We start from the raw sequence: 27,226 nt of genomic DNA on the forward strand, positions 1-27,226 counted from the left end.
CCGGAGAGGGCATACGCCCAGCGGGTCTGGCCTTGATCAGAGATCTCCGCTGCTTGGAAGCAGAAGCTTCTTCCATGAGACCGTCCTTACGTCGGTCCTTACTGCTCGAAGGAGGCAGAGCGTCTTGACAGCGCTGAGCGTCCTGAGAGACGACCGAGACTGCCTTATTTCTATCTAAAGTGTCCTTATGCTTCTTACAAGAGCGACCAGGTTTAGAAGCCAAAGCGTCTTTCTGAGCGCTTATGAACTCCTTATCATAAGGAAAAGCGTCCCTCCGAGCGTCCACACAAGCGTCCTGCTGAACGTCCTCATCCTGCTTGGCGTACTCCGAAGCGTCCTGGAAAGTGTCCTGCCGAGCGTCCTCAAAAGCGTCCTACTGAGCATCCTCCCAAGCGTCTCGCCGAGCAGCCTGCCCAGGACGTCGAGATAAAAAAACAGTCCACTATTGCGCGTGCCAATCCAACAATCCAGAATCAATACCAAAAGACAATCCAGATACTTAAATGACGAGTAAATCCAAAAATCCTAGGCGGAGGTACTGCAAACAGTTGTTTACAGCACCGGCGACAGAAAAAATATGAATAGAAAATGGGAATGGTTCCTGATATCCGCCTCCCAGCGGCGGGAATGGGTACTACCACCTGGCCGCCCACTGTGTGTGCCGCGAGTTTTGAAATTCTGTCGGACTTCAGAAAATACAGCTATATATATATCTGTCAGGTAAGTTTCATGAACAAAAGACATTTTTGTTGACAAACAAGAAGGAACTTTGTACTGTTATCTTAGCACAAAATGAGATATGTGAGTGTACATGGTTAGTTATGTTTGCATCAAATTAAAATATGCAGTTGTCCCTCCAAAATCATAGAAGATAAAGTTAACACAACCCTCGCTACTGAAAAGGCCACCTGGAACTTATCTAGTGAATTGAGTTAAGTTCTCACCTGCGTAGCAGGTGGAGTGAGGGCACTTTGTTGTGATGGCAAAGCCGAATTCTGTGGTGACGTCAATGCATCAGGTGGTGGTGGAGGTGGCGGCTGATTTTCTACACCTCCACTGGAACTGTTGACAGTTCCGTTCCCCTCTGACACCGTTGAATTCAAGGTTAGGCTAAGATCTGATAATCCATCTCGAACAACTGCGGAGACATGACTATTATTATTGCTGCAAGGAAATTATGATATACTGTATTACAAAATATTAGACATTATTCATCATTTCCAATGGATATATGTTAAGTTTGTCTATTTTATTTTGGAAATTTTCTGGCAATCTGTATGATTCTAACTTTCTTATTAAATTACTTCATATTCAAACCAATTTGAAATGACAAAACATTACCATGCAAAAATCAATAAAGGTCCTACTGATACCAAACCAATCAAACAATGCTTTTTTATTTTAGTTTACCTATTGAATCCTGGGAGACACTTAAATCTAAGGCTCCAGCACTGCTTGGTGGAGGGGCAGTGACTGCCATGGCAGGCTGGAAACGCATGGTTGCTTCCTGGAGAGATTTGGTATTGATCAAAACACAGCGAACCACAACACCTCCCACTACGTCAAAACTATCGCCATCATCGTCATCTCCATCGTCTGCAACAGTGAAAATAGTAGTTGTCAATGGATTAAACCATAATAAAAAAAATAACTCTATGCTTCTTAAAAGGTTTAACCCCCCAAACAAACATAAATGTTTTCGAACATACCCCATACCATCTCATCTTCTTTCTATACATTAACAGGCTCTCAATCAAAGCAACAGCTTTACAGCTATTAGGTGAGCACCTCCTAAATGACTTCCCAAGCAAATTGTGATAAATCATTAACCCTCTTACGCCGGAGCGGTAAATAAAAAATTGTCTCCAGTATGCCGGAGGCATTTCGGAGTGAGCACGGAAGCGGAAAATTTTTTTTTTTCAAAAAATCACAGCGCGCTTAGTTTTCAAGATTAAGAGTTAATTTTTGGCTCCTTTTTTGTCACTGCCTGAAGTTTAGTAGGCAACCATCAGAAATGAAAAAAATTATCATTATCACATATAAATAATGCAATATATGATAGCGCAAAAACGAAATTTCATATATAATTGTATTCAAATCGCGCTGTGCGCAAAACGGTTAAAGGTAACAAGTTACTTTTTGTTGTTGTTGTAATGTACACTAAATTGCGATCATTTTGGTATATAACACATTGTAAAACGATAAAAGCAACACAGAAAAAATATTATCACAAAATAATGCATGAATTCGTAACGCTCGGACATAAACAATTATTTTTTTCAAAAATTCACCATAAATCTAAATATTGTCCTAGAGACTTCCAATTTCTTTCAAAATGAAGACAAATGATTGAATATTACTATACTGTAAGAGTATTAGCTTACAATTACAGTTTTCGACTATATCTGACGAGTTAAAGTTGACCGAATGTTGAATTTTTTTATATATATATTTTTTATATGCAATTATTTCTAAAATAAGAAAAGCTACAACCTTCAAATATTTTTCGTTTTATTCTACATGAAATTGCGCACATTTCCATATATAAAACTCTATGAAATGCCTAATATGAAACGGAGCAAATATTCCGAGAATGGGACGTACGTATTTTGGAGATTTGTGGCGCAGAATCCGCGCGCGGAGGGAAGGAAAGATTTTTTTTTAAATTCACCATAAATCTAAATATTTTGCTTGAGACTTCGAATTTGTTTCAAGATGAAGATAAATGACTGAATATTACTAGACTGTAAGAGTTTTAGCTTACAATTGCGTTTTTCGACCATTTCGGTAGAGTCAAAGTTGACCGAAAATGTTTTTTTTTCTATTTATCGTGATTTATATGCAAATATTTCAAAAATGAGAAAAGCTACAACCTTCAATTATTTATTGTTGTATTCTACATGAAATTGCACACATTTTCATATAAAAAACTTTATGTAACGGCTAATTTAAAATGGTGCAAACATTACCACAAACGCACGTATGATTTTTTCGGACGTAAAGAAAATGTTATTTTTTTCATAAATTCACCATAAATCGAAATATTGTGCTAGAGACTTCCAATTGGTTGCAAAATGAAGGTTAATGCTTGAATATTACTAGAATATAAGCGTTTTAGCTTACAATTGCGTTTTTCGACCATTTCGGTAGAGTCAAAGTTGACCGAAGGTTGAAATTTTGGCAATTATCGTTATTTATATGGAAATATCTCAAAACTAATAAAAGCTACAACCATGGGTTGTTTTTAGTTGTATTGTGCATGAAATTGCGCACATTTCCATATATAAAACTTTATATAACGGCTAATTTTAAAATGGTGCAAACATTACCACAATCACATGTAAGATTTTTTTCGGAAGAGTTACCGGGCGGACATAAGGAAAAAGTTTTTTCATAAATTCACCATAAATCGAAATATTGTGCTAGAGACTTCCAATTAGTTGCAAAATTAAGGTAAATGATTGAATATTACTAAAATATAAGCGTTTTAGCTTACAATTGAGTTTTTCGACCATTTCGGTAGAGTCAAAGTTGACCAAAGGTTGAAATTTTGGCAATTATCGTTATTTATATGAAAATATCTCAAAACTGATAAAAGCTACAATCATGAGTATTTTATTGTTGTATTCTACATAAAAATGCGCACATTTTCATATATAATACTTCATGTAACGGCTAATTTACAATGGTACAAAAATTATGTCAAAGTGACGAAAAAATTTCCAAGATGTGTCACAGATACTTTTTAGTGCGGCAAGAAAGAAATTCTCGCTTGCGCGCCTGCGTAACGATTGTAAACAAAACAACACCTTGATCCGTGAACTCCCAGCATCCCCCAAGGCGTGTGATTCAAAAGTTTTAGGCTGGTAGGCCTATAAGTATTTTTCCGCAAATTTTAAAAAGAACTTTTGTAAGTCGACGTAAAATACGTCCAGTCGGCACACGGGAGACAAAAAATGTCGACGTAAAATACGTCCAGTCGGCGTAAGAGGGTTAATATCCTAACTAACTCACCAAGTATATTATGAGCATGGTCATGGGCGTGGTCATGTTTCCAGCGTTTATAGGGCTTCCACGCTGCATCGGTGACTGCTAAAGATAGAGCAGGATACTGCACTGGCAATTCTGTGATGGAAACCATACGTGCGCTACCACTACTTCCGCTGCCATTTTTAATGCCCGGACTTGCTCGTAGTCCACTGCTGACGCCACCCACTGTGCTGTTTCCATCCTGGCTTATAGCGATCACATACATCACCTGAAGGATAAAGTTTGTCAGGTTTTCTCCATGATGGACATCTTTTATGGACATTTCTTAACAAAGATTTAAACATCAATTACATCTCAAAGTCAAACTGCCCATAATGAATAATGTGTACCATGAGCCTTTGACTAATAACTATTACTAAAGGTTCTTTGCCATTTTATTTGACCCCTATTTTCAGTGCAACTTATATTCAATATGTTACGTTTTTGTCTTCTCAATTGACAGTCAAAATTTTTCACCTAAACACTTGATATATTTTTTTTTTATAAAAGCAAACGAATTATGCACGAACAGATGAAATCTGGACGTAAACTTAAAAAGTTGGGCAGAATCCCCCGCTTAATTAATAACTTGTGGTTAAGCACAGCAAGTCTTATTCATTACTACAAAAAGGCTTGCTTTCTTTTACTTACTCTTCTGTGTATATCGGAGAGCAGCAGAAAATTGGCTGATGGATCCATTGCAGCTTTAAAGGCAAAAGAAGGTGGTGGTGCCTCCCTCTGCGCTGGGATGAACCTGAGCGTCTGATGGCACTGCCAAGACTCGCACGACCAAACTTTGAGCTCAGAGTTGTTGCTCGCACCCGTCACAGCATATTTCCAAAACTGTACCCTGAAAATACAAGATAATGATTCATTATTCATTAATCATCTGCGAAGGGTGGAACATGAAAAATGGGGACAGGAAGAAAATTTCTGGCATGTAATAAACAAGTTCCTCCTCATCCCTCTCTAAGACATTTAATATTCATGATTTCCATTACATATTGCAATCACGAGCATCTCTCTGAAACACCTTGGTTACAAGTAGAGAGGAAGAACACACACCAGATTGTAGAAGGCACTTGGAGAAAGAATTACAACAGACTTGAAGAAGTGGAAAGAGGTTGCTGGCTTACTTGAGTACCCTGTTATTTACACGGCAAAATTTTCTGACGCATGACAAGGACGATACATCTCACTGCTGCAGACATGACACTTACGAAGATGAAACCACGGTGGGTCCCCCTATTCGCGGGGGATGCGTACTAGAACACCCCCCCCTCCCCCTGAATAGTTGGAACCTCTATAAAAATGCTCAAAACCTTTTATTTTTTTAATTAAGCTCAAGAAAAACCCACTAAAAATGTTTATACCTGTTTTTTTAATAGTTTTATCAAAAAAGGGGCATTTTATGATGAAACTGATAAAAAAACCAGGAATTTGTGGATATTTCTCATAGAAAAATACTGCGAATAGGCAAATTTTTTGCAAATGATGTGGGGAAATGTTCCAGAGAGAAATCCGTGAATGTGCGAGTTCGTGAATCCGGAGAACGCGAATATGGGGGGTCCACTGTGCAGGCAGTCCCTGGTTATTGGCTGATGGTACAACAAAAACTACCATTGCAGCATAATAGTGAATCTCCTAAAATCTTGATGATAAGTTATCAAATTATACTACTTGGCATATAAAAAAAACCTGCGTGACTGTTTACATTTGGAGGAGAAATTATAGTCAATATACTACAGGGACTAAGCACATCTTTAACAAATACTGTACGATGGTATCCACACTGACATTCTCAAGTCATCTATCGTTTTAAAGCTCAAGTAATACTACAGTGAATACAAAAGAAATTAAAACTACAAAACAAAAAATTTTAAAACTGCCTTCAAGTTATGGGTGACACAAAATCATGCAACACTTTGAAACAAGCTGACAGTATATTGTTATGGGACTAATTCAGCATGCAAAAACAATTGTTTTTACCTGCTTTCAATGATTCTGCTATTTAAATCTAATATATTTTTTTTTACAAAGCCTTTGTTGCATAGATACAATCCTATTGGTTACACCAGCCAGAGAAGAGCCTTTATTAGGCTTAGAGGTCTGGATAAACTAATCCTTTATACAATAAAAACAATAAAAATACACTTGGGTATGGCACAAAGAGGACAGAACACACTTGCAATGAGCAAAACAACATAGAAGGATGATGCTCCCACTAGTCTAGAAGGGACCCTGTACGTATCTACAGGTAACCTATTCAAGATCATTTTTACCTCGAGACGCAACATAGAATTTAGGTCAAAGGCCTAGTGCCGCGACTTACGAGGTCATTCAGTGCTGAAAGGTAAATTGAGAGTAGAATGGTTTGAAAGGTGTAACAGGAAGAAAACCTCAGAGATGCACTATGAAACAACTGTTAGGAAAGGGTGGACAGCAAGATAGAACAAAGAGAATGTGACTGGAAGTACAGTAAAAGGAATGAAAGGGAAGGGGTTGCTGCAAAGAACTTTAAGTGATGCCTACAGTGCTCTCACTGATGGTACTACCCCCTACCCTTTGCATTCTACTTGCCTCCTAGATGAACATCTACCATAAAACTCCTGATTTCTAACCCCTCCTTGACATTTTTTTTTTTTTGCCCAATATGCCAGCTTCTAAAGTAACCATATACTCTTAGCAAGGCCTAACACAATCTTAAAAGTAAGAGATCTCAAATCCTCAAGTAGGTTGACATGACAAGCCTAGGTACATTTCCTACAAACCTGATGAATTAAATCAACTGGTGAGCTGGTATATATTCAGTGCTTTCCCACCTATGTGGATATCACACAAAGATTTTAATCTTCGTCTGATGTAAAAACAGAGATTTGTGGAAGTGAAACCACAGGAAAGGTAAGTCGAAGGACTTCAGCAAAAAATGTGCATCACAAGGCATTGGAGACAAAAATAACGATAACAAAAACCTAGTTACCAGTTTCGATGGAACAGCATGACAAATGTAGAAGAAAATAATAATATTCATCTCTATAATGATACTAGCAAAATAAGGAGGGAGAGAAGTGAAGTGAAGTCTGGGCCTCCCACTTTTCAGAGACCTTGGATCCCATTCTAAAAAGGCACTGACTTTTTGTTCTCTTCCGGTAACTTTGTCACTGGAATGGTTTACCTTCTCCTCCCGCAGCTGATAACTGTCAATATATATGGGATTGTTTGCAAAGTAGAAAGACAATCTTTCTTAGAAAAATGAAAACCAATATTTCTCTTAATCTAATACTGGGCAATCCTTATGATGATCGCAGTCGAAGAGAATTATTCCTCATAATCTATTTGGGTGCTCTCCTTCGTAGGCCATTACGCATGACAGTATTGACAATTCCACAGAGCAAGAACACAACAATCACTATGTACATTTCCAAATGCAAAAAAACTGTAATAAATAAACAAATAAATGAATAAAATGAATGGTATGTGCTCCAGATTAATTAATCTGCAAATTAAGAAATAATACAGCTCTTCCACTGTATGATCTACAGAATATCTTCATATTCTATAAAACTAAAATTGCTAGGGGCTGCATTTCAACATTGTCATTAAGGTGTTTATGCAGCAAAACCATCACATCTATACAGCATTTAAAGGCCTACCTTCAAGACACATTATCCCTAACTCATCAGCACCTTTCAAATAGGAGGTCAGCCTCAAAATTGTCTCCAAACATTTACAAAGTATGGACATTGATAAACATTCAAGCTGCTAAATTCTGTGGTGCTTTTACTATGTGCTCACAGAATCCAAATCATGTTATGTATTTCTTTCATGGTGAACACCACTCTCTCTTGAACATTATTTTAGGACTTCTAAAATCTGTTATTTCCTTCACGGTGAACACCAATCTCTCTTGAACATTACTTTAGGACTTCTGAAATACAGTGCACTCACAACAAGAGTGAGCTTACCTAACACTTTTCCATTTTCATAAAGAGGTTTTGACAAAATGTTCCAAATGTTGACCACTGCTATAAATTTACTGCTCAATCTAAATAGTTAGTTTTAACTGAATGTTTATGTTTTGTACATGCAGTTTATAAAAAAATAAGTACAAGGCATACAGAGTATCATATTCAACGGTTCTACAATGTGTTGTTTTGTATCTGTAACCTACAAAAAAAAAAAAAAAAAAAAAAAAAAAAAAAAAAAAAAAAAAAAAAAAAAAAAAAAAAAAAAAGTCCGTAATGAATTCCACAATGAAAATACAAGGACAAGAGGAAGCAGAAGAACTTTATCAGGACCACACACCATAAAACATCATATACATACAGCATTGTTTTACCATATGACATGTCAGTAAGTACCTCTTAAACAGTAATTATGGCAACTCCTCTAAGACCCTCTCATACTCTATATGACAACAGCAAACTGCATCTGCTGAAGTCAATAGTAAACCTTCAGCTTAAATTATTCCTCCATAAAATGTGTGAAAATACAACTAAATGTAAAAAGAATGATTGTTAAGTTCTGCATTGATTCAGGCAAGGCTTGCTTCATTCACATTTTGTAGGGTACATGAGGCATGGTCAGGCACTCAAAAATCTATCATATTAATGCCTAAAATGTAAGTGAACATATCTAAATAAAAAAAATAAAAAATTAATAAAAACATAGGCACCCAAAAACATAAAATACTAGAAAAATCATGTCAAAACACAATGTTTGTAAATGCTTGTACATATACATTATCAATTACTAAAAAGCAAATTACAAAAATGCAAAACTCGACAGTTCATTATCACACTGCTTAAAGTTCCTTCTCATTTTAAGAATGATAAAACACTTTTAGTTTATTTGATATCTACATGAATAAAAAAAAAAATATAGAAATGTACAATACAGTTCTTGGCTTCATGACAGGACAATCCAGTTACTCGCCTGACTGCTTGAATCTTTTACCTAAGGAGCAATCTGATCTTGTTAAAGAAATAAAAGAGGAAAATATTGAAGGATTTATGTATGCAAAAAATAAAAAAGAGCCACTTTCAAAAGTACTATGTCTGTACACTACACCATCGGCAGCATTCGCATTTTCATGTCAACTTTCCCCTATAGGTTTAGATATCTTGCAAATTCTCTCCATTCTCTGCCTAAAGTCTCAATCATTTTCTGGAATTCCCTGCAACCCAATACACAGCAGACTACTACATACAATTTCTAAGGATATGCATGGATTAATGTCTCAATCAACCTCATGACGATCTAGTTCTATGCTGATATTAATAAAATTAAAATACGTAAAGTGAAAATGTTAGTTTAGTGGGTAACAATTACTCTTGGTGTGAATGTGGTTTGACATACTGCATCACAAAACAAAGTTTGGACTGCATTAAGATGTTTACAAATGACACTTGCATATAATCCACTGGATAATTTACAAGATGGTCTACTGTAAGACATTCTCTTTTGATGTTATGTCAAGAAAGGTCTCTCCTAATGTTGTGAGTTCACTGCACAGTAAGTCTAAATTCTACTTTTCACATCTATTTTGTTCTACAGTACCACCTCATATCAACAGAGCTAATCTTACCAAACTTCTCAGCTATCTTATTATTATTAATCTTGCTATGCTACAAATTTTGATATCTTATATTTTTAGATTAGATAAAACTCTTCAACTGAAAGTTAAATGTGAGCTACAGGTTAGTTTAGGTTAGGAACTACAGGCAGTCCCCAACTTATCGGGATTCAATGGCGCTGTAACTAGATACCTATTCTTGTTGTAAGCACCATTAACAGGGGTTTAACGGTGCTTACAGTGCTGTAACTAAATGCAGGATACCTATGGAATTGCTGTTTGCTGTAAGAGATCTGAAAACTTTCAAGTACGACCATTTGACTTAATGTACTTTGTTGCTTCTAACTCTCCAATTAACTAGATTTTGAAATTCCATCTCTCTCATCCTGTTCCATACTTTACGCTTACTAACAGCACCATACTTCAATGACTATTTCTTCATATTTTTCTCTCCCCCATGTGCAGTTATGAAAAATATATATTAGTACATATAGCTTTTACAATATAGCTTCCTAAAGAACCTTAATTCTGACTGTCAACATCTATCCATATCGTGGAATATTTTATACATAAAACTATGTGATTGCGCCACAGTGTTCATCTGTAGCTGCTTAACGTCTATAAAATAAAGTGAGAAACTTAACTAAATGTACATAAAAGCAGACACAAAGCAAAGTGTACAAATAAAAGGTCGTACATAACAGTCCTCAAGCAAACAGGGTACTCCCCGAAACTTTTCTCAAGGACGATGAAGTCATTTCCATTAAGGCAAGCAAGAGCAACAAGCCAATAGTATTCACAAATGGGCAACCAGTTCATTCCCAAAAGCACATTCTTCACTTCCAAAGCATTAAACAGTGAAAATATGAACCTCTGGCCAAGACAGCTTACCTGCCCGAGACAGAACTGAGCACATTCGAAGACCCACTTGGTGAGTTTTTATTTTCAGCTCTACAACCAAAATTCCCCCTTCCTCCATTAGTAGAGAAAGCTCCTCCAGCCTTGCAAGCAAGCCTAAAACATGTCATAGTAAGCACACACAGGTTATAAACCCAACATTCTAAAGTGATGTTATCATCAAATTCATGAACCATGGTGCTTATCAAACAGATGAGACTGATTTTGTTAAAAATTTACCACTGATTTATAAAGCTGAGAAGTCCTAATCTCCTTTAGACAGTTACAGAGGTGGAAAAATTAGCACCAAATATGTAATGAGCCCTTTACCAAATAAGACTACTTGTACAGTAATAAAAAAAGTGTGTTCTACATTCTCATCAAATGTTGCCCTCATCCATAAAATTAAATGTTAATTCAACCAAAATGTTAAGCCTGTATATGCCTGAATACTAATGACCTAAACAGACTGTTTGGTTGGTTTCCAACATTGGTCTGAATATTGTCTGTCAAGACAGTGGTATGTAAAAGCATTTCAATTATTCCAAAACGTAGAATGATGCCTTCTTATTGATGGTTTTGTCCTTGCATGACAAGTTAAAATAAACTCTTTGGGTTACTAAAAAATAAATTGTGGAAGATAGAAGAGACCCATATTTCTGCCCAAAGGTGATAAGAATGAATGTTTAACCATATGTATTTTTACAAATAAAAGGAAGGTTTCTGATGTTTATTTACTTTTCAAAACAAAACTTAAAAAACTAATATGAAACCTTGATCAAAATTAAAAATACATGAGTGGCCAGGACAATTCAGGGAAATGATGTCAACCCTAATAAACATATCAGAAGTTTAAAGAACAGAAGAGGTCCTCTACAATATGCAGTGCTCAAGGTGGTGTGATAATGTAGTTTGAACGATCATAATGCATTCAGCAAAGCAGAGAAATGAGCACTAAAACAAGGGAAGAAAAGGTTCAAGTACTTAGGGACTACCCTCACACTATAGAAGGGGAGACTGAAATGATGGTCTTGAAGATCAACGCAAGTTGTTCACCTTGAGAGTGTATATAAATATGGCTATTAAAAAACTTCATTATCAACTTTCCCAGAATGGAATAGTAATAGGAAGGCAATCAAGGATTCCATAATAAAAAGACAAGGCCATCTACTCCTAGGGGGCCTCATTTACTGCATTCTATCATAGCCGCCTCCGTTACTATGATCAACAGCAAAGGGCTACGTGCTGATCCTTGATGAACACCAATAGTTATCTCCAACTTTTCCGATACACCTGCTACGGTCGTCACTCAAGACCTAGCGGTACGGTACCCTTTGCTTTGTAAAAGCCCTATTATTTATTAACATGTATACTCTCCCAAATACTGTCTCAAGACCAAACCAAATGATGTATAACGGAGAGGTAAGGTTCATTTCAAAAATGGATTTTCCCTCTTTTCCTGCCGAAGTATGCTTAAACAAGGAAACACCCAAGACAGTTGACATACCCTTTAGAATTCAAAATACAACTGGGACAAAGATGCATAAAGCAATTGAGGAGCATAAGGTTATTGAAAGCAGAATCAGCAAGGGATTTAGTGCAGCAGTTCATAGAACTATCACATTTCTTGAAAATATATGCACATTTCTGGAACATAATTTGATTTTGAATGAAAAGGAATTCAAACCAATCTCTACAATCTTCCTGATGGGAAATACTACTACACTTCTTATGTTTCCACACAAGATACAGACCTAAAAACTCATAGAGGACATCGAATCATCAAAAAAATATAATTGCTCACAGCTACTTATGCTCTCAAATACCCACTGATAAAAACTGCGACTAATTATTTGTAACTTCAATCATTAAAGTTAAAATTAGGAGCCATTTTATCAATTCTTGAGAATGCAATTAGACAAAATTAATACTGTGCTAAAATAGCTAGTCATATATCCAAAAAAATTCATCTTTAACAAATAATCATATATATCTCAGGCACAATTTATAAAACAACGTGAGAAAAAGAAGAAAATCAATGTACAATGTAAAACAACACCAGAATATTTAGGAAATTTATCATTACTTCCAAAGGAATTAATTTAAACATATACATAAATAAAGTTTACAAGTATGTACCACTACATTCAATCATCGAATACTTCCCCATATACATTACCTTCCCCCAAAACTGTCAAGCTCACTTAACAAGTGACAGCCAAACACAAATACTACTGAAAACAGTTAAAGGAAAAATTGGATGCAAGCACTGATTCCTCTCAACATACAAAAAGTGTTGGGTGTTGGGGACTACAACTAAACTGAATGTAAACACCAGTGAAAGGTAGAACTGCCAATCTGATCATGGTTACAATAACATAAAAAATTCTACATTACTTCTAATAAAAGCCTACAGTATACTACTGTACTAGTAAAATAACTTTCTAAATCATTGAAAGCAAGGTTTAACTGCTGTGCTATAGTTGATTGACAGAAAGATATACACAAAAGAAAGTCTTATGGGAAAATAAATAGCTAACTACCTGGGAGGATCAGAACCAACAAGCTTTAGTAACATTTTCATCTCAATTATTAGGAAACTAATCAAATGCAACACAGAAATTTCATGCATTACGGACAACAATTCTCATAATGAGGATAGTACTCACTCTGGAGAATGCCGTTTGTGGTTGTCAAGGAAGAACAGTGCTGACAGGGGTTTGCCATCGTGGGGATTCCATTTGTGTAAGCAGCGAGGTGAGCCTTCTTCGTCAGCCATGTACACCTACAACAAGACAAGTTTCCTCATTACTTTGTGCTATATATAAAATATTTTACAACAAACAATTAACTCTTTCTTTAGTTCTGTGAGATGAGGAATGATTCGTGAAGGCATTCTGAGAATAAAACCCAAAATCAATTAAGTATCTATAAGTACATGTCATTTTAATTATTAAAAACCTTACTCCTGCACAAGTGTAACAGTTCTCCAGCTCCACCAACTGGTCCTCATTCTTTTACAAGTATCTCAAAAGCTGAGATTGTGGAAGGTACTAAATAAAGTACAGTATATCAATTACTGGGTTACAATGAACAAATGATTTCGTTATCAACATTCACCATTTGTTTATTACAAACCCATTAATCATGAATCGCCTGGATCACAATTTTTGAAGAACAACAAAGATGTGCAGGAGTGGAATGATGGAAAACAGAAGACATTAAGATTGGAAGTGTTTCCTCTCCCCAACCGGGTCCAAGATATGATGTGTAAAACAAAATTTTGTACATGCAACTTCCCCGGCAGATATATACTTAGCTATAGTCTCTGACGTCCCGACAGAATTCAAAACTCGCGGCACACGCGACAGGTAGGTCAGGTGACCAGCCCACTCCCGCCGCTGGGTGGCGGGAATAGGAACCATTCCCGTTTTCTAACCAGAATTTTTCTGTCGCCGGTAGCAACAACATCGTTGTTGGTACCTCCTGCATTGGAATTCTTTTCTCGTTGGCCGAGGATTATCTATCTGTCTTTTGGTGATGTACTTTGATCTTTGGTTTTGGCATACGCTTATCGTGGACTGTTTTTGGATTTGGAATTGGATTCTCTTTAAAATGTCTGACGTGGCACCTGTATTTAGGGTGTGTGCGAAAGAGGTATGTAAGGTGAGGCTACCGAAAGCTTCGGTGGATCCTCACACAGTTTGTAAAAAATGTAGGGGGAATGATTGTTCTGAGACTAACACCTGTCTGGAATGTGAGAGCTTAACGGAAGTGGAATGGAAGACCTTGGCTTCTTATGTAAGGAAACTTGAGAAAGATAGGGTTAGGAGGGCTTCCATCAGAAGCTCAAGTAGATCCTGCTCTAATGAACAGGAAGTAGCTCCTAACTTTCATAGTATTTCTCCTGCTCATAGTTTGGCTTCAGCCCCTTCCCCAGTAGCGAACCTGTAGATGCGTCTACGGAAATGGCTGCAATGAGAGCCTCAATAATCAGCTTGAAAAACGCAACTGCAAGCGATGAAGGAGACAGGCAAGCGCAGTGATGTGTGCAGTGATTTGTGCAGTGTCCCCAGTGAAGTGGAGGTCTGACCGACTCCGCATTGCTCCTAGGCCTAGAACCTCTTTCAGACTCCCATGACCAAGGAGGAGGAATGTCGAAAGCCGCAAGGGGGATGTAGAGTATTCCCAACGGTCAGGCGTCCCTTCGGCAATCCTGTAGCCGCTTCCCAGGCTGCCAAGGATAGCTACTGCAAAAGCGTCCTGAGGAAGTGCTTTTCGGACTCAGACTCTTCGTCTCCCAGAAGGGGATGGAGTTCTTCCGCTAAATCGCGTCCTCTTAAGAGATCCTGGAAGACGCCAAATAGCGAAGCGTTACGTTCCAGTCCGGAGTTTTCCTTTTCCGGATTATTCGCCTGCTCGTAAGAAGAGAGACCATGAGAACTCCTGACTCGTCTCCGGAAGACTTATCACACAAGACAAAGGAAGTCTTGGTAGGACTCCAACAGCAGTTGTCGCCTTAGTGGGAGTTCTTTCTGAAGGCTCTTCTAGGAAGAAAGACATTTCTCTTCCCATCAAGAGTTCCGTTAAGGAGAGAGTCAGAGAGTAAGCGTCCTGGCGTTTAGCAGACGCTCCTCGCCTGAAAGGTTTTCGTCCCCAGCGAGACCTTCTTCAGTCGTATATGACAAAAATCGGAAACGCCCTACGAGCAAGAGTTCTCCCAGGAGTTTGACTAGAGAAGAGTTTTTTGCCCTCCCATGGCAAGCATCAGGAGCCTGATTCGCGAATTTCTCGTGAGAGAATTCGTTCGACTAAGAGCTCCAGGAGAGAAGAGAGTCCCTCTCTATTTAGAGCTCCGCTAGAAGAAAGGAGCGCTCGTTCGTCCTCGAGACATTTTCCGAAGGACGCAAGTTTCGCCGAATAGGCCCCGAAGATTGGACAAGTTTTCTTCTCCTCCTAGGAGGAGTAGGAGAGATTCTAGCTCCTCTCCGGAAAGACGCAAAGGAAAAAGGAGTTATTCGCCTGCTAGACGCAGTCAACAGGACGCAAACGTCTCCCCTCATGGACGACGGGAACAAAGGGTTCTCCTTTCTCCTCGCTGGCGCATTTCGCCTTCTAGGCGTCCTCATCAGGACGCAAATGCCTCTCCTTCTTGGACCAGGCAGCCTCACCAGGACGCAAGTCGCCTCGCCGTTCTTGGCCTAGGCGCTCTCACCAGGACGCAACGCGTCTCCTTCTTGGCGCCAGGAACAGGATGTTCTATTTTCGCCTAGCAGGCGTTCTTCGCCTCACAGGCGCCTGATTCAGGACGCAAGCGCCTCTCCTAGCAGACGCAAGGAGCAGATCAGAAGTCCGAGTATAGAGAAACTCCAGGACTCGTACAGGAAGGATGATAGGAGTAAGGAAGAAAGGAAAAGACTTCCTTCAAAGGATCGGTCTCCTCTTTTAGGAAAAGCCTCTTCTCCCGCATCACTTTTGGAAGAAGTATCGGATGAAGAGATAGCCAAAGATGCAGGAGTTTCAGACTATAAGAGACTTGCTTCTCTGTTGCTGCAGGTGTTTGGAGACTCACTACGCCAGTCGGATCCCCCTTCGCCAGGATCGTTATTATCCAGTACGAAAATGTCGAAGGCCTCCTCATTCGTTAAGATGACCCCTACTCTTTTTTCTATGAGAAAGTCTCTGAAGAGTCTCGAGAACTGGCTCAGGGCTAAGAAAGAAGCGGGTAAGACAGTATTTTCTTGTCCTCCCTCTAAGTTGACAGGGAAACCAGGGATGTGGTATGATACCAAGGAACCAATGGGCCTGGGTCTCCCTTCGTCCTCTGATGCGGATTTTTCCGCTCTTGTAGATGCGTCAGAAAAGAACGCTCTCTACACTCGGCAAAAGCCTCTTGGGGAATGTGTGAGGTGGATCATCTCATCAAGGGCCTCTTCAAGACTCTCGAAGTCTTTAACTTCATGGACTGGGCCTTGGGAGCTTTAGCCAAGAAGTCGCAAGAACCAGACTTCGTTTCCATGGAAGAGTTGGGCAGTGTTTTAACCTTCCTAGACAAAGGCGGTTATGGATGGCTCCAAATGAAGTGGCATCCCTTTTTGGATCCTGTATTTTGAAGAAGAGGGCAGTGTTTAGCTCCTTCTTAACGAAATCTGTTTCTCCTCTGCAGAGATCCTCCCTTTTATACACGCCCCTCTCTAGTCACCTGTTTCCTCAGGACATAGTGAGGGACATTTCTAAGACGCTTTCAGAAAAGGCCACACAGGACCTGCTGGCCCAGTCAGCGAAGAGGCTAAAGCCTGCTGTGCCGCTGGCAAAAAAGGAGAAAGTTCCCTTCCAGCAGCCCTTTCGAGGAAGGTCTGCATCAAGAGCTTCTCTTAGAAGTAGACGACCTGGAGAAGAGAGGAAGGTCTTCTCGAAGGCCGTTCGCAAAACCCAGTGAGACGGGGGTGGGGGTCCTCCAGATAAAAGTGGGTGCCAGGCTTCCAGATTTTTACGAAACTTGGGCACAGAAAGGTGCCGATGCCTGGTCCCTATCCATCCTAAAGAAAGGATATTTAATCCCTTCAGGGAAAAACCTCCTTAACGACAACTCCAGGGAGTTAACAGCAAATTACAAGGAATCTGTCAAGAAACAAGCCCTTCTACATCTCGTGGAGCAGATGCTTTACAAGGAAGCCATAGAGGAAGTAAGAGATCTCTCTTCCCAGGGGTTTTACAATCGCCTGTTCTTAGTTCCGAAGAGCTCAGGAGGTTGGAAGCTCAGGAGGTTGGAGGCCAGTTCTGGACGTGAGCGCCCTGAACGAGTTCGTAGCAAAGAGGAAGTTCACAATGGAGACGACAGCCTCGGTGTTAGCAGCCCTGCGTCCAGGGGACTGGATGGTATCCCTGGACCTGCAGGATGCTTATTTCCACGTACCAATACACCCGTCGTCCAGGAAATACCTAAAGATTTATGGCTCAAGGAAGAGTTTTTTCAATTTCGGCCCCTATGCTTCGGACTATCAACAGCCCCCCAAGTTTTCACGGGACTAATGAAAAATGTGGCTCACTGGCTTCACCTCGAAGGGATTCGGATATCCTTGTATCTAGACGACTGGCTGATACGAGCAACAGTCGCGAGTCAGATGTCTGGAGGACTTAAAACTGACACTGGAGTTAACACAGTCCTTGGGACTGTTGGTAAACCTCGAGAAATCCCAGATGATTCCCCAGCAGAACATTGTTTATCTGGGGATTCGGATGGATTCTCGGGGTTTTCAGGTGTTTCCATCACAGGAAAGACAGAACCGCTGCTTGGAAAAAGTAGCAACCTTCCTAGAGAAAGAACAATGTTCCGCGAGGGAATGGATGAGTCTTCTGGGGACCCTTTCCTCGTTGGAACAGTTCATTTCTCTAGGAAGGCTTCACCTAAGGCCGTTACAGTTCTATCTAAGAGAACGTTGGGATCAGAAATCTCAAAATCTGTCCGATTCCTTCCAGATCACGAAGGAGATAAAGGAGGACCTGCGTTGGTGGATGAATCCGTGCAGGATCAGCGAAGGAGTATCCCTTCACGTTCCGAACCCTCGGCTAGTGTTGTACTCCGACGCCTCAGATGCGGGGTGGGGAGCCACTCTAGGGACGAGGAGAAGTGTCAGGCACCTGGAGGGAGAACAGGTGTCCTGGCACATCAATATGAAAGAATTAGCAGCGATTCACTGTCCCTCATACACTTCGAGGCTCAGATCGCAGGTTCGGTCCTGCAGATCAATTCGGACAACACAACAGCCCTAGCTTATATCAAGAAGCAGGGACGCACTCGTTCTCCCTTTTACAGGAAAGCAAGGGACTACTGCTTTGGGCAGAAGAGAGAAGAATCACTCTCCGGACAAGATTCATCCAAGGGACAAAAATGTACGAGCCGACCTTCTGAGCAGGAGAGACCAAGTACTTTCCTACAGAATGGACGTTGCATCAGGAAGTATGCAACAGACTATGGAACCTCTGGGGGAGATCAAATATAGATCTTTTTGCCACCCATTGGAACAACAGGCTGGAAAGTTACTGCTCCCCGATCGCCGACCCAAGGGCGATTGCGGTGGACTCCCTTCTCCTCGATTGGGCCGGAATAGACGGGTATGCTTTTCCTCCGTTCAAGATATTATCGGAAGTGGTAAGGAAGTTTGCAGCAGCAGAGGGAGCCAAACTGACCCTCATAGCCCCGTTCTGGCCTTCACAAAACTGGTACACAGAGGTACTGGGATGGATGGTAGACTTTCCGAGATCTCTCCCAAACAGGAGCGATCTTCTCAGAACAACCCCACTTCGACAGGTATCACAAAAACCTACCCGCTCTCGCTCTGACTGCCTTCAGACTATCGAAGGACTTGTCAGAACGAGAGGCTTTTCTCGAGAAGCTGCGAAAGCTATCGCAAGAGCGAGAAGACCATCTACTATTCGAGTCTACCAGTCGAAGTGGGATGTGTTTCGCAGATGGTGTAGAGCTCAGAAGATATCCTCTTCCAGTACCTCTGTGACAGATATAGCCGATTTCCTCCTGTATTTGAAGGAGAAATGTAATTTAGTAGTCTCTACAATTAAGGGATATAAGAGTATGCTATCTTCAGTCTTCAGGCATAGAGGCCTTAACATTGGGGAAGACAAAGATTTGCATGACCTGATAAGATCCTTCGAGACGTCAAAGAACAGAGGGATTAGAGCACCTAATTGGAACTTAGATGTGGTCCTAAAGTACTTAATGACCTCAAAATTCGAACCTCCCGGTAAGGCTACGTTCAGAGACCTGACAAGGAAGTCTTTATTCTTGGTCGCGCTGGCTTCAGCGAAAAGAGTAAGTGAGCTACAAGCCTTAGAACATAATGTTGGCTTTAGGAACGACTCGGCGTTCTGTTCCTTCAAACCAATGTTTTTGGCGAAGAATGAGAACCCTTCGAAACCTTGGCCTCGAACATTCGAAGTAAAAGGACTTTCTTCGCTTGTAGGAACAGAGCTGGAAAGGGCTCTGTGCCCAGTGAGAAGCCTTAAGTTCTACATAGAAAGGAAGAACGAACTACGGGGGAGTAAGGAAAGTTTATGGTGCTCAGTGAGAGATCCCAGAAGGCAGATCTCTAAAAATGCTCAGGCGTTCTTCATCAGAGACGTAATCAAGGAAGCCCATTTACAGTGTAAAGAAGAACAACTGGACCTCCTTAGAGTTAAAGCTCACGAGGTAAGAGCAGTCGCTACCTCTTTGGCATTCCACAAGACTTGTCTATACAGACTCTAGTGGAGTCGACCTTTTGGAGATGCAATTCGGTCTTTGCAGCTCATTACTTGAGAGACATTCAAGTGACGTACGACAAGTGCTTTACTCTAGGAGCGTATGTATCTGCGGATTCGTTGCTGGGACAGGGAGCTGAACCCAATCCTTTTTAGTTTATTAAGTTAGGGGTTTTTAATGGTGTTTGGTGCATTTTTTGGTCGATTGAAAGAGGGTGCAGGAGTTGACCCCTTTCAAATCGTAGTGCTAACATGTTAGTGTGGTCAGGTGATCGGGATTGGTCGTTAGGCTCCTTGTGTTGTCTTAAATACCTAAAGCTCTATCATGTAAGAGGGTTAGCCCCCGTTGGTATGATACAGGTCAAGGTTCTGCCATGTAAGTGGGTCAGCCCCCATTGGTACGATCCAAGAAAAGGCTCTACCATGTAAGCGGGTAAGCCCCCATTGGTATGATCCGAAAGGGTTATCAGTCGCAGGTCTCATCCTCTCTGTAACTCTGATGGCAAGCAGACTCATAGACAGTATCAATGAAGTCTTCTTCCATATCAGGTAGGAACCAAGGTTGTTTTTTGTTAATATACCTACAACGTATGTTGTTTCCCTGTTTTTATATTCAAAAATAATTAGTATGTAACTGTCTCTTGCCCTCCACCAAGGGTGTCAATCAGCTAAGTATATATCTGCCGGGGAAGTTGCATGTACAAAAATGATATTGTTAGTATACAATAAAGTTTTGTACATACTTACCCGGCAGATATATACGTTTAATGGCCCGCCCAGCCTCCCCTCAGGAGACAGGTGGAAGAGAAAAATTCTGGTTAGAAAACGGGAATGGTTCCTATTCCCGCCACCCAGCGGCGGGAGTGGGCTGGTCACCTGACCTACCTGTCGCGTGTGCCGCGAGTTTTGAATTCTGTCGGGACGTCAGAGACTATAGCTAAGTATATATCTGCCGGGTAAGTATGTACAAAACTTTATTGTATACTAACAATATCATGTTGCATCATTCACAGAGGACTGAGAGCTCTCAATAAAACAGTCACTGGAAATTACCTGGAAGAACTTGACGAAGCCATCAAGGGCTGCCGTTGCGAGTGCTGTGCCATCTGGGCTAAATGCTGCTGCTGTGATGGGCGATGAATGCTGCTCAATTAGCTGGTACCCGGACGTGACATCTTCACGAGATATGTGTACACTTTCATGTTCCCTTAATATGACATTTATTTTCCATACTTCTGCCTGAGGACAATTAAAAGTAATGCAAATAACGACCGAGGACAAAAATAGTTGGCAAAATATCTCAGTATCTGACTTAATACTTTTAGGTAACAGATTTACTCTAAAGTCTGCTTCTCGACGAGATGATTAAAAGTATGAGAGAAAATAGAAGGAAGCTATGAGGGCCTGAAAAGAGTGATAAGCAAAAATGACAGGGAACTTACTGTTGTCCCCCGCGTGAGAACAAGGAGAAATGCAGGGTCGTCTCCTTCATCACCACTACCTTGGTCATCAGGGATGTAAGGACACCATATAACTCTGTGACTGTCCGAAGGTTTGTCTGCTTCACTTCTTACTTCCAACAGCATTTCAGTACTGATTGATGTCACAGAAAAGAAAACTTTTGAGGAGAAAATTTCGTTTTCCAAGGCTGACAATCATGTCATCAAAAATTCAAACAGAACTAAACATATTCCTGGGTGAACAAATGTTCTCCCTCATAGGAATGTAGGTGACGCTAATTGTGTGAAATGGTAATGGAGAGGAATTTCATGACAAAAGCACTCAATGTCTTTCTTGAAATAATCATCATCAGTACTCTTTTCATAACAAATATTCCTTAATAATTCAAACACCAATCCATTACAACAACACTCTAAAATAAAGAAATTAAAAAGATTACAAAAGGGTTCCTGATACGTACTAAAGTCATCATACTACAGCCGTGTTACTTTTGTTGATAAAAAGGGCTTGAGTTTACTATATGCTGTATTCAGGTACAGAATAAAGAATGAAGTAATGTAGAGCATATTTTGCCTACTCCCAAGCCTCATTTTTGTTCACAACTATGTCAGTCAGAGGAATCATTGAAAATATGCGTTCTCACCTAGAAAATAATTGCACTTTTGAAATGTTTGAAAAGCAAGCTGAAGAAGGCTGCAAAAATCGATCAGTTTGACCTTACATTTGGTTTCAACCTGTTTGCTTGTGTATTATTCAATTTTAATTTCATTATCAACACAAAACTACCTCATTTTCAAGTCTCTCTTTTGCTTTTGCTGTCTTTTCTGTTGTTGTGTGATACCTTTTCCTCTTCTTTTTTGCTTACTCTTGCATTTTGTTTGTGGCTTTTGCACTGTGTTTTATATGCATATAACCTTTCAAAATTTTTAGTAAAAAAAGAATCTGAGGTGCTTAAAAAGTAATGCAAGCTACAAGTTTCCAATACAATCACTGTAATATATGTGTTGTTTATTGCAAATACAGTATAACTCAATAGCATGATACAACTAGATGTATAAATGAAGAGCAACATAGGAAATAAATACATAGGCATAAACACCGAAAAATAAATTAGCTGAATCTGAAAAGAATAGCATGCTCTTAGTTTACTAATGACATTTGTGACATTTAAATACATTATAAAATCTAAAAACAAAGAAATAATATGTTACTACTTACCCTAATGATGCTTCTGTTGTCGGAGTGACTTCAATAACGGACAGTGTGCCATACTGGTCAGTGAAGGCAAGGATTACTCTGTTACTCATGTGTGCAAACGCTAAGTCCCGAACCATCCCTCGAATATTCTTGACAAGACCTCTGTCACCTGACTTTCTGTTTATAATTCTCACCATCCCAGTGGACTTTTGGGGAGCTGTTGAAAAAACGATGGCATTAGGAAACCACAACACTAACTGACTGATATTTTTACTAATGACCAGTCATTTGGTCATAATCATTACCTGTCAAGTTTCCTATAAAAAGCAAAGAAAATAATAATTATAAATTTCACTATAGCAAAATAAGCTGCCTATTCCTTCAATATGAACAAAAATACTGATCCAGTAATGATTTGTTTTCTGAATAAACGTCTATCTCATTTACAATACCTTTTATAGCATAGGCAATGTATTCTCCAGAACAGTGCGAAGCTACAAGACTTCCGGGAAAGTAATAGTGTTCCCATGGATAGTTTGTTATGTTCCGCGTGGTAATTGCGGAAGAGCCTGACGTGTGATTGGTGGCCCCAACCTCTACTTTCACATCTGTGCTGAAGATGGCACTACTGCAGTGTTCCTCTATACCTTGGAAGGAACTGAAAGTATAAAGTTTTCAATGAGTATCTAGGACTTTAAACAATTTTCACATTTCAGTAAGGGAATTGCCTCGATCCTATTATGCCTTGTAAACAGTACTGTATAGGTGCTTGACTTAGATTTCCCACAGCTAGGCACAAGTCATGTTTTTTATGTGTCAAAGTTGCACTAAGAAAAGCATATGTATGTCTTTTAGACTGTTTTATACTTCTATGAATGGAAGATGACAAAAAGCTGAGGAAAGGGAATAATAATTAGAGTCAGAGTTTTGGTATATCAGTGGTGTAAATGATGGAATGTGGAGTACCTGATACGTATCTGCTAAAGATTCAGTGCTACTGGGTGACAGCAACGAATTGCTGCAGAGACTGGTGCGAACGATGGTCCAAGTAAATTCAAGACGGCCAAAGAAAAACATTGGGATTGACTGTCAGGTAGGGGAAATTCCCCTAACCTTTGCCTACCTGCTTATATTTTACCTAATTACCAAGCTTCAAAGACTGAACCAACTATCACCAAAGGATACCCCTAGATTAACTATCAGTTTTGCATATTCCATTGCATAAGAAATGGAACATATCTAACTGAAAAGCAGTAGAATTACTAAACATATAAAACATATTATATTTCTATTACATTATTATAAAAGGCACAGTTAAGCTTCAAGTTTACTTACATTGTCTGACCTTGTCCATTCTTAAATATTGCCTGCAATACTGCTGCACCATCCTTAAAGCCACTGCCTTCCATGGTTATCCTAAAAAAAAAAACCCAGAAAACTCAAATAAGTAACTACAATGTACGAATATGTTATCTGTAAACTGGTGCTCGTGACTTAAGGGTATCGGCGGCCTGTAATTTTGGCGATATTGGCTCAAATTTGTGAAAGTGAGTTATCGTCATATTTCCATACATCTGGGTCCTGGCCGTTGCCACACGTAAGATAATATTGATACGAAGCTTTTTAAATGGTTTAAAGGCCAATTTAAAGGCCACATCCAAGTAGAGAATTAAAGGTCTGGTTAGGGGTGGTTTTACTATTTCATTTTGCGTTCATTCTTTAAGTATTTGAGTTTCTTTTCATTGCATTTTGTTTCGTATGCCGTACAATATGTTTTCCTGATAGAGATGGCAACTCTTCCCATGACTAAAAAACGTGAGCCACTTGTCTCAAGAGAGAATTCTTGTATTTTTTTATGCAATCGTGTATTTGTTATTTTCAATCTATTACAACACTTCCTCAGACTTTTAGACATCAATTGTGTATTATATATACTACTAACATGCCAAAAAAGAAGTTTAGTAAACGAAGGGAAGCAAGCTCTAATAATATCAAAACTTATCTTGAAACTAAAAGTATAGAGAGCTAATGTAGCTTCTCACATGTCGCCACCAACCATGTGTGCTGAAGAGATGCCAAATACTTCCTATTACAAAGCTCCAAGGGAAATCTATTATTCCCTTGCACAAATATATCAAGATGATGATGATGATGGCAACGACGACTTTGTTTTGAAGTTATCTGATGAGGAGGAGGAGGGGGAGGAGGAAGAGAATGAGCATTTTCAAGATGTAATTGCTGTCCCTGACGTAGCAGGTGATGTCGGTGTTTTATCAGGAGCCAACCTAAGGAGTTTTTTTATTGAGAAGTTATATGACTGAAAAAGAAGACGTTCTGAGTGTAAGCAATGATGGAGAAATAGTTTCATTACCCTTGAGAGCTCTAAAAGACGCTTTTAGTTCGATGTTTGCGGGCAGTGTGACAGCAATATAACACTTGAAATTGATAAAAACAGTTTTGATGTTGACTTGAAACTAAAGTGTAAGTGTGAGGTGCCATCTGTTTTTCAATATACCAAAGTACAAGCTAATGAAAGTGTGAAAACAGAACATATCGGTGAAACAGCAGCTTCATTTATATATCAAAACATGTTGCTGCAATGGAACATAATATTGGCTATGCACCAATGGAACATAATATTGGCTATGCACCAAGTTTATTGCTGCCTATTATGAGAAAAACGACAGAAGAAAGCCTGAACGGCCTTCAGATGAAAGAGAAGACCACGAAACGAAGGTCTGCTATGCATTCAAGATAGCAAAGGAACCAAAGCAAAAATAATATAAACTATTTTCTTTAAGTGATAAATGTTTCTTTTTTAGAGGGAATAATATCTCATAAAAAAAGGAAGGAAACAGATGCCATATAGGCTTTTCTAAGAAACTTTATATGCTTCTAAAAGCAAAATAAATAGTTCGCAAACTGCATTTTTCTCAAAAACATACATTTTCTAGATTCAAATTCTAAAAACTCCCTTATTTATGAATGGATTTTAATAATCTAAAATGTTTTTTTACCAATAACTAATAGTACATAATTTTAGGGTATTTTTATATTGAATTCTTTAAAATATTTTTTTTAAATAGCACACATTACATATTAGATTTCTGAATTTGCCGTTTTATTTGATAGGTACTATTAAACTTTCTCCTATTACTTTTTTCCTTAAATTGAATGATAAATAAGAACGGAGATTTACAGGCGGTCCCCGGGTTACGACGGGGGTTCCGTTCTTAAGACGCGTCGTAACCCGAAAATGATATTGTTATGATACAATAAAGTTTCATACATACTTACCTGGCAGATATATACATAGCTAAGACTCCGTCGTCCCCGACAGAAATTCAAATTTCGCGGCACACGCTGCAGGTAGGTCAGGTGATCTACCGTCCTGCCCTGGGTGGCAGGATTAGGAACCATTCCTGTTTTCTATCATATTTTTTCTCTTCCACCTGTCTCCTTGCGGGGAGGCTGGGTGGGCCCTAATCGTATATATCTGCCAGGTAAGTATGTATGAAACTTTATTGTATCATAACAATATCATTTTCATACAATCAACTTACCTGTCAGATATATACATAGCTGATTGGCACCCTTCGGTGGAGGGTAAGAGACAGCTACTATATGGAATAGACAGGTAAACAACATATGTTGTAGGTATAAATAAAACCTTGGTTCCTACCTGATAGGTGGTAGACTTCGTGGGTGTTTGCCCAGTAGTCTGCATCACCTCAAGAAACTTTAGCGAGATATGTGATCTATGGCCAAGAGTTCTTGTGGGTCTGCCGAAGGGGTCTTATCCACTTACTCGGCAGAGCCTGAAAGGACTTTGTCAATGGGTGCTGATCCACTTATATGACAATACACCTTATGAAGGAGCGCAACACCGATCCCGATCACCTGATCCTAACACGAGGGTTCGCGCTCAAATTGGAAAGAGTTATCCCCACACTCCTTTCAAAAACCCCAATAATTTCACTAAGTTAAAAAACTTTAACTCAAAGTTAAGGATCAGTGTCGGCTCCTTATCCCAGTAACGTATCCGCAGAAACGTATAAACCAAAAGAGAAGGATCTCTCGTAGGTTAACTTGACATCCTTTGTGTAATGAGAAGTCAACACAGAGTTGCCTCTACCATACAACACAGCTAATATGTCTTATATGACATATTGTTATGTAAAGAACAAGAATTTGTAAAAGCGCGCACTTCCTGCGCTTTTAATTCTCAGCTGTTTGAAGGAATCAAGTCACTAATGAAGTGCTTAGGAGATCTCCATGTTTCAAAGAAGACCAGGGCTTTCTTGAAATGGATCTCACCCGACTGAAGCCTGAAGCCTGGCAGGAACCTCGCGCCTGGCTGGCTTCGCTCTTGGTTGGCGCCTAGCGCTTGTCTGGTACCTTTCGCTTGACTGGCGCCTCGCATCTGGTTGACGCTTCGCGTCTTAGCTGGAGATTCGCGCCTAGAGCCTGGCTTGCGCCTGGCTGGCGCCTGGCTGGCGCTTTGTGCCTGCCTGGAGCTTCGCGCCTGGCTGGCGTCTAGCTCCCGGTTGGAGTGGCGCCTTGCGCCTGCCTGGAGCTTCGCGGCTGGCTGGCACCTCGCGCCTGGCTGGCGTCTCGCGCCAGGTTGGCGCTTTGTGCCTGCCTGGCGCCTTGCGCCTGCCTGGAGCTTCGCGCCTGGCTGGCGTCTCGCGCCCGGTTGGAGTGGCGCCTTGCGCCTGCCTGGAGCTTCGCCGCTGGCTGGTACCTCGCGCCTGCCTGGCGCCTCGCTCCTGCCTGGCGCCTCGGGCCTGGGTGGCTCCTCCCCACTTG

General features: G+C 40.0%; 1 protein-coding gene across 4 annotated transcripts in view; it reads right to left on the reverse strand.

The window, feature by feature from the left end:
- Window positions 1–24,385, reverse strand: part of LOC135214309 (enhancer of mRNA-decapping protein 4-like) — a 57,280-nt gene extending 32,895 nt beyond the window's left edge. Inside the window, exons 1-11 of one of the 4 annotated variants that reach the window (XM_064248468.1) lie at window positions 23,753–24,385; window positions 22,870–23,075; window positions 22,439–22,634; window positions 21,202–21,352; window positions 20,813–20,998; window positions 13,171–13,286; window positions 10,496–10,618; window positions 4,681–4,879; window positions 4,015–4,258; window positions 1,411–1,596; window positions 945–1,138 (exon numbers count right to left, since the gene is read on the reverse strand). In XM_064248468.1, coding sequence (XP_064104538.1) covers window positions 945–1,138; window positions 1,411–1,596; window positions 4,015–4,258; window positions 4,681–4,879; window positions 10,496–10,618; window positions 13,171–13,286; window positions 20,813–20,998; window positions 21,202–21,352; window positions 22,439–22,634; window positions 22,870–23,075; window positions 23,753–23,826 — 1,875 coding nt within the window. In that variant the 5' untranslated portion in view covers window positions 23,827–24,385. The remainder of the gene's footprint in view (window positions 1–944; window positions 1,139–1,410; window positions 1,597–4,014; window positions 4,259–4,680; window positions 4,880–10,495; window positions 10,619–13,170; window positions 13,287–20,812; window positions 20,999–21,201; window positions 21,353–22,438; window positions 22,635–22,869; window positions 23,076–23,752) is intronic. The other 3 variants (XM_064248471.1, XM_064248469.1, XM_064248470.1) reach the window with 3 other exon arrangements.
- Between the last annotated feature and the right edge of the window lie 2,841 nt (window positions 24,386–27,226).

This window comes from Macrobrachium nipponense, chromosome 45, assembly GCF_015104395.2.
Source record: "Macrobrachium nipponense isolate FS-2020 chromosome 45, ASM1510439v2, whole genome shotgun sequence".
NCBI lineage: Eukaryota > Metazoa > Arthropoda > Malacostraca > Decapoda > Palaemonidae > Macrobrachium > Macrobrachium nipponense.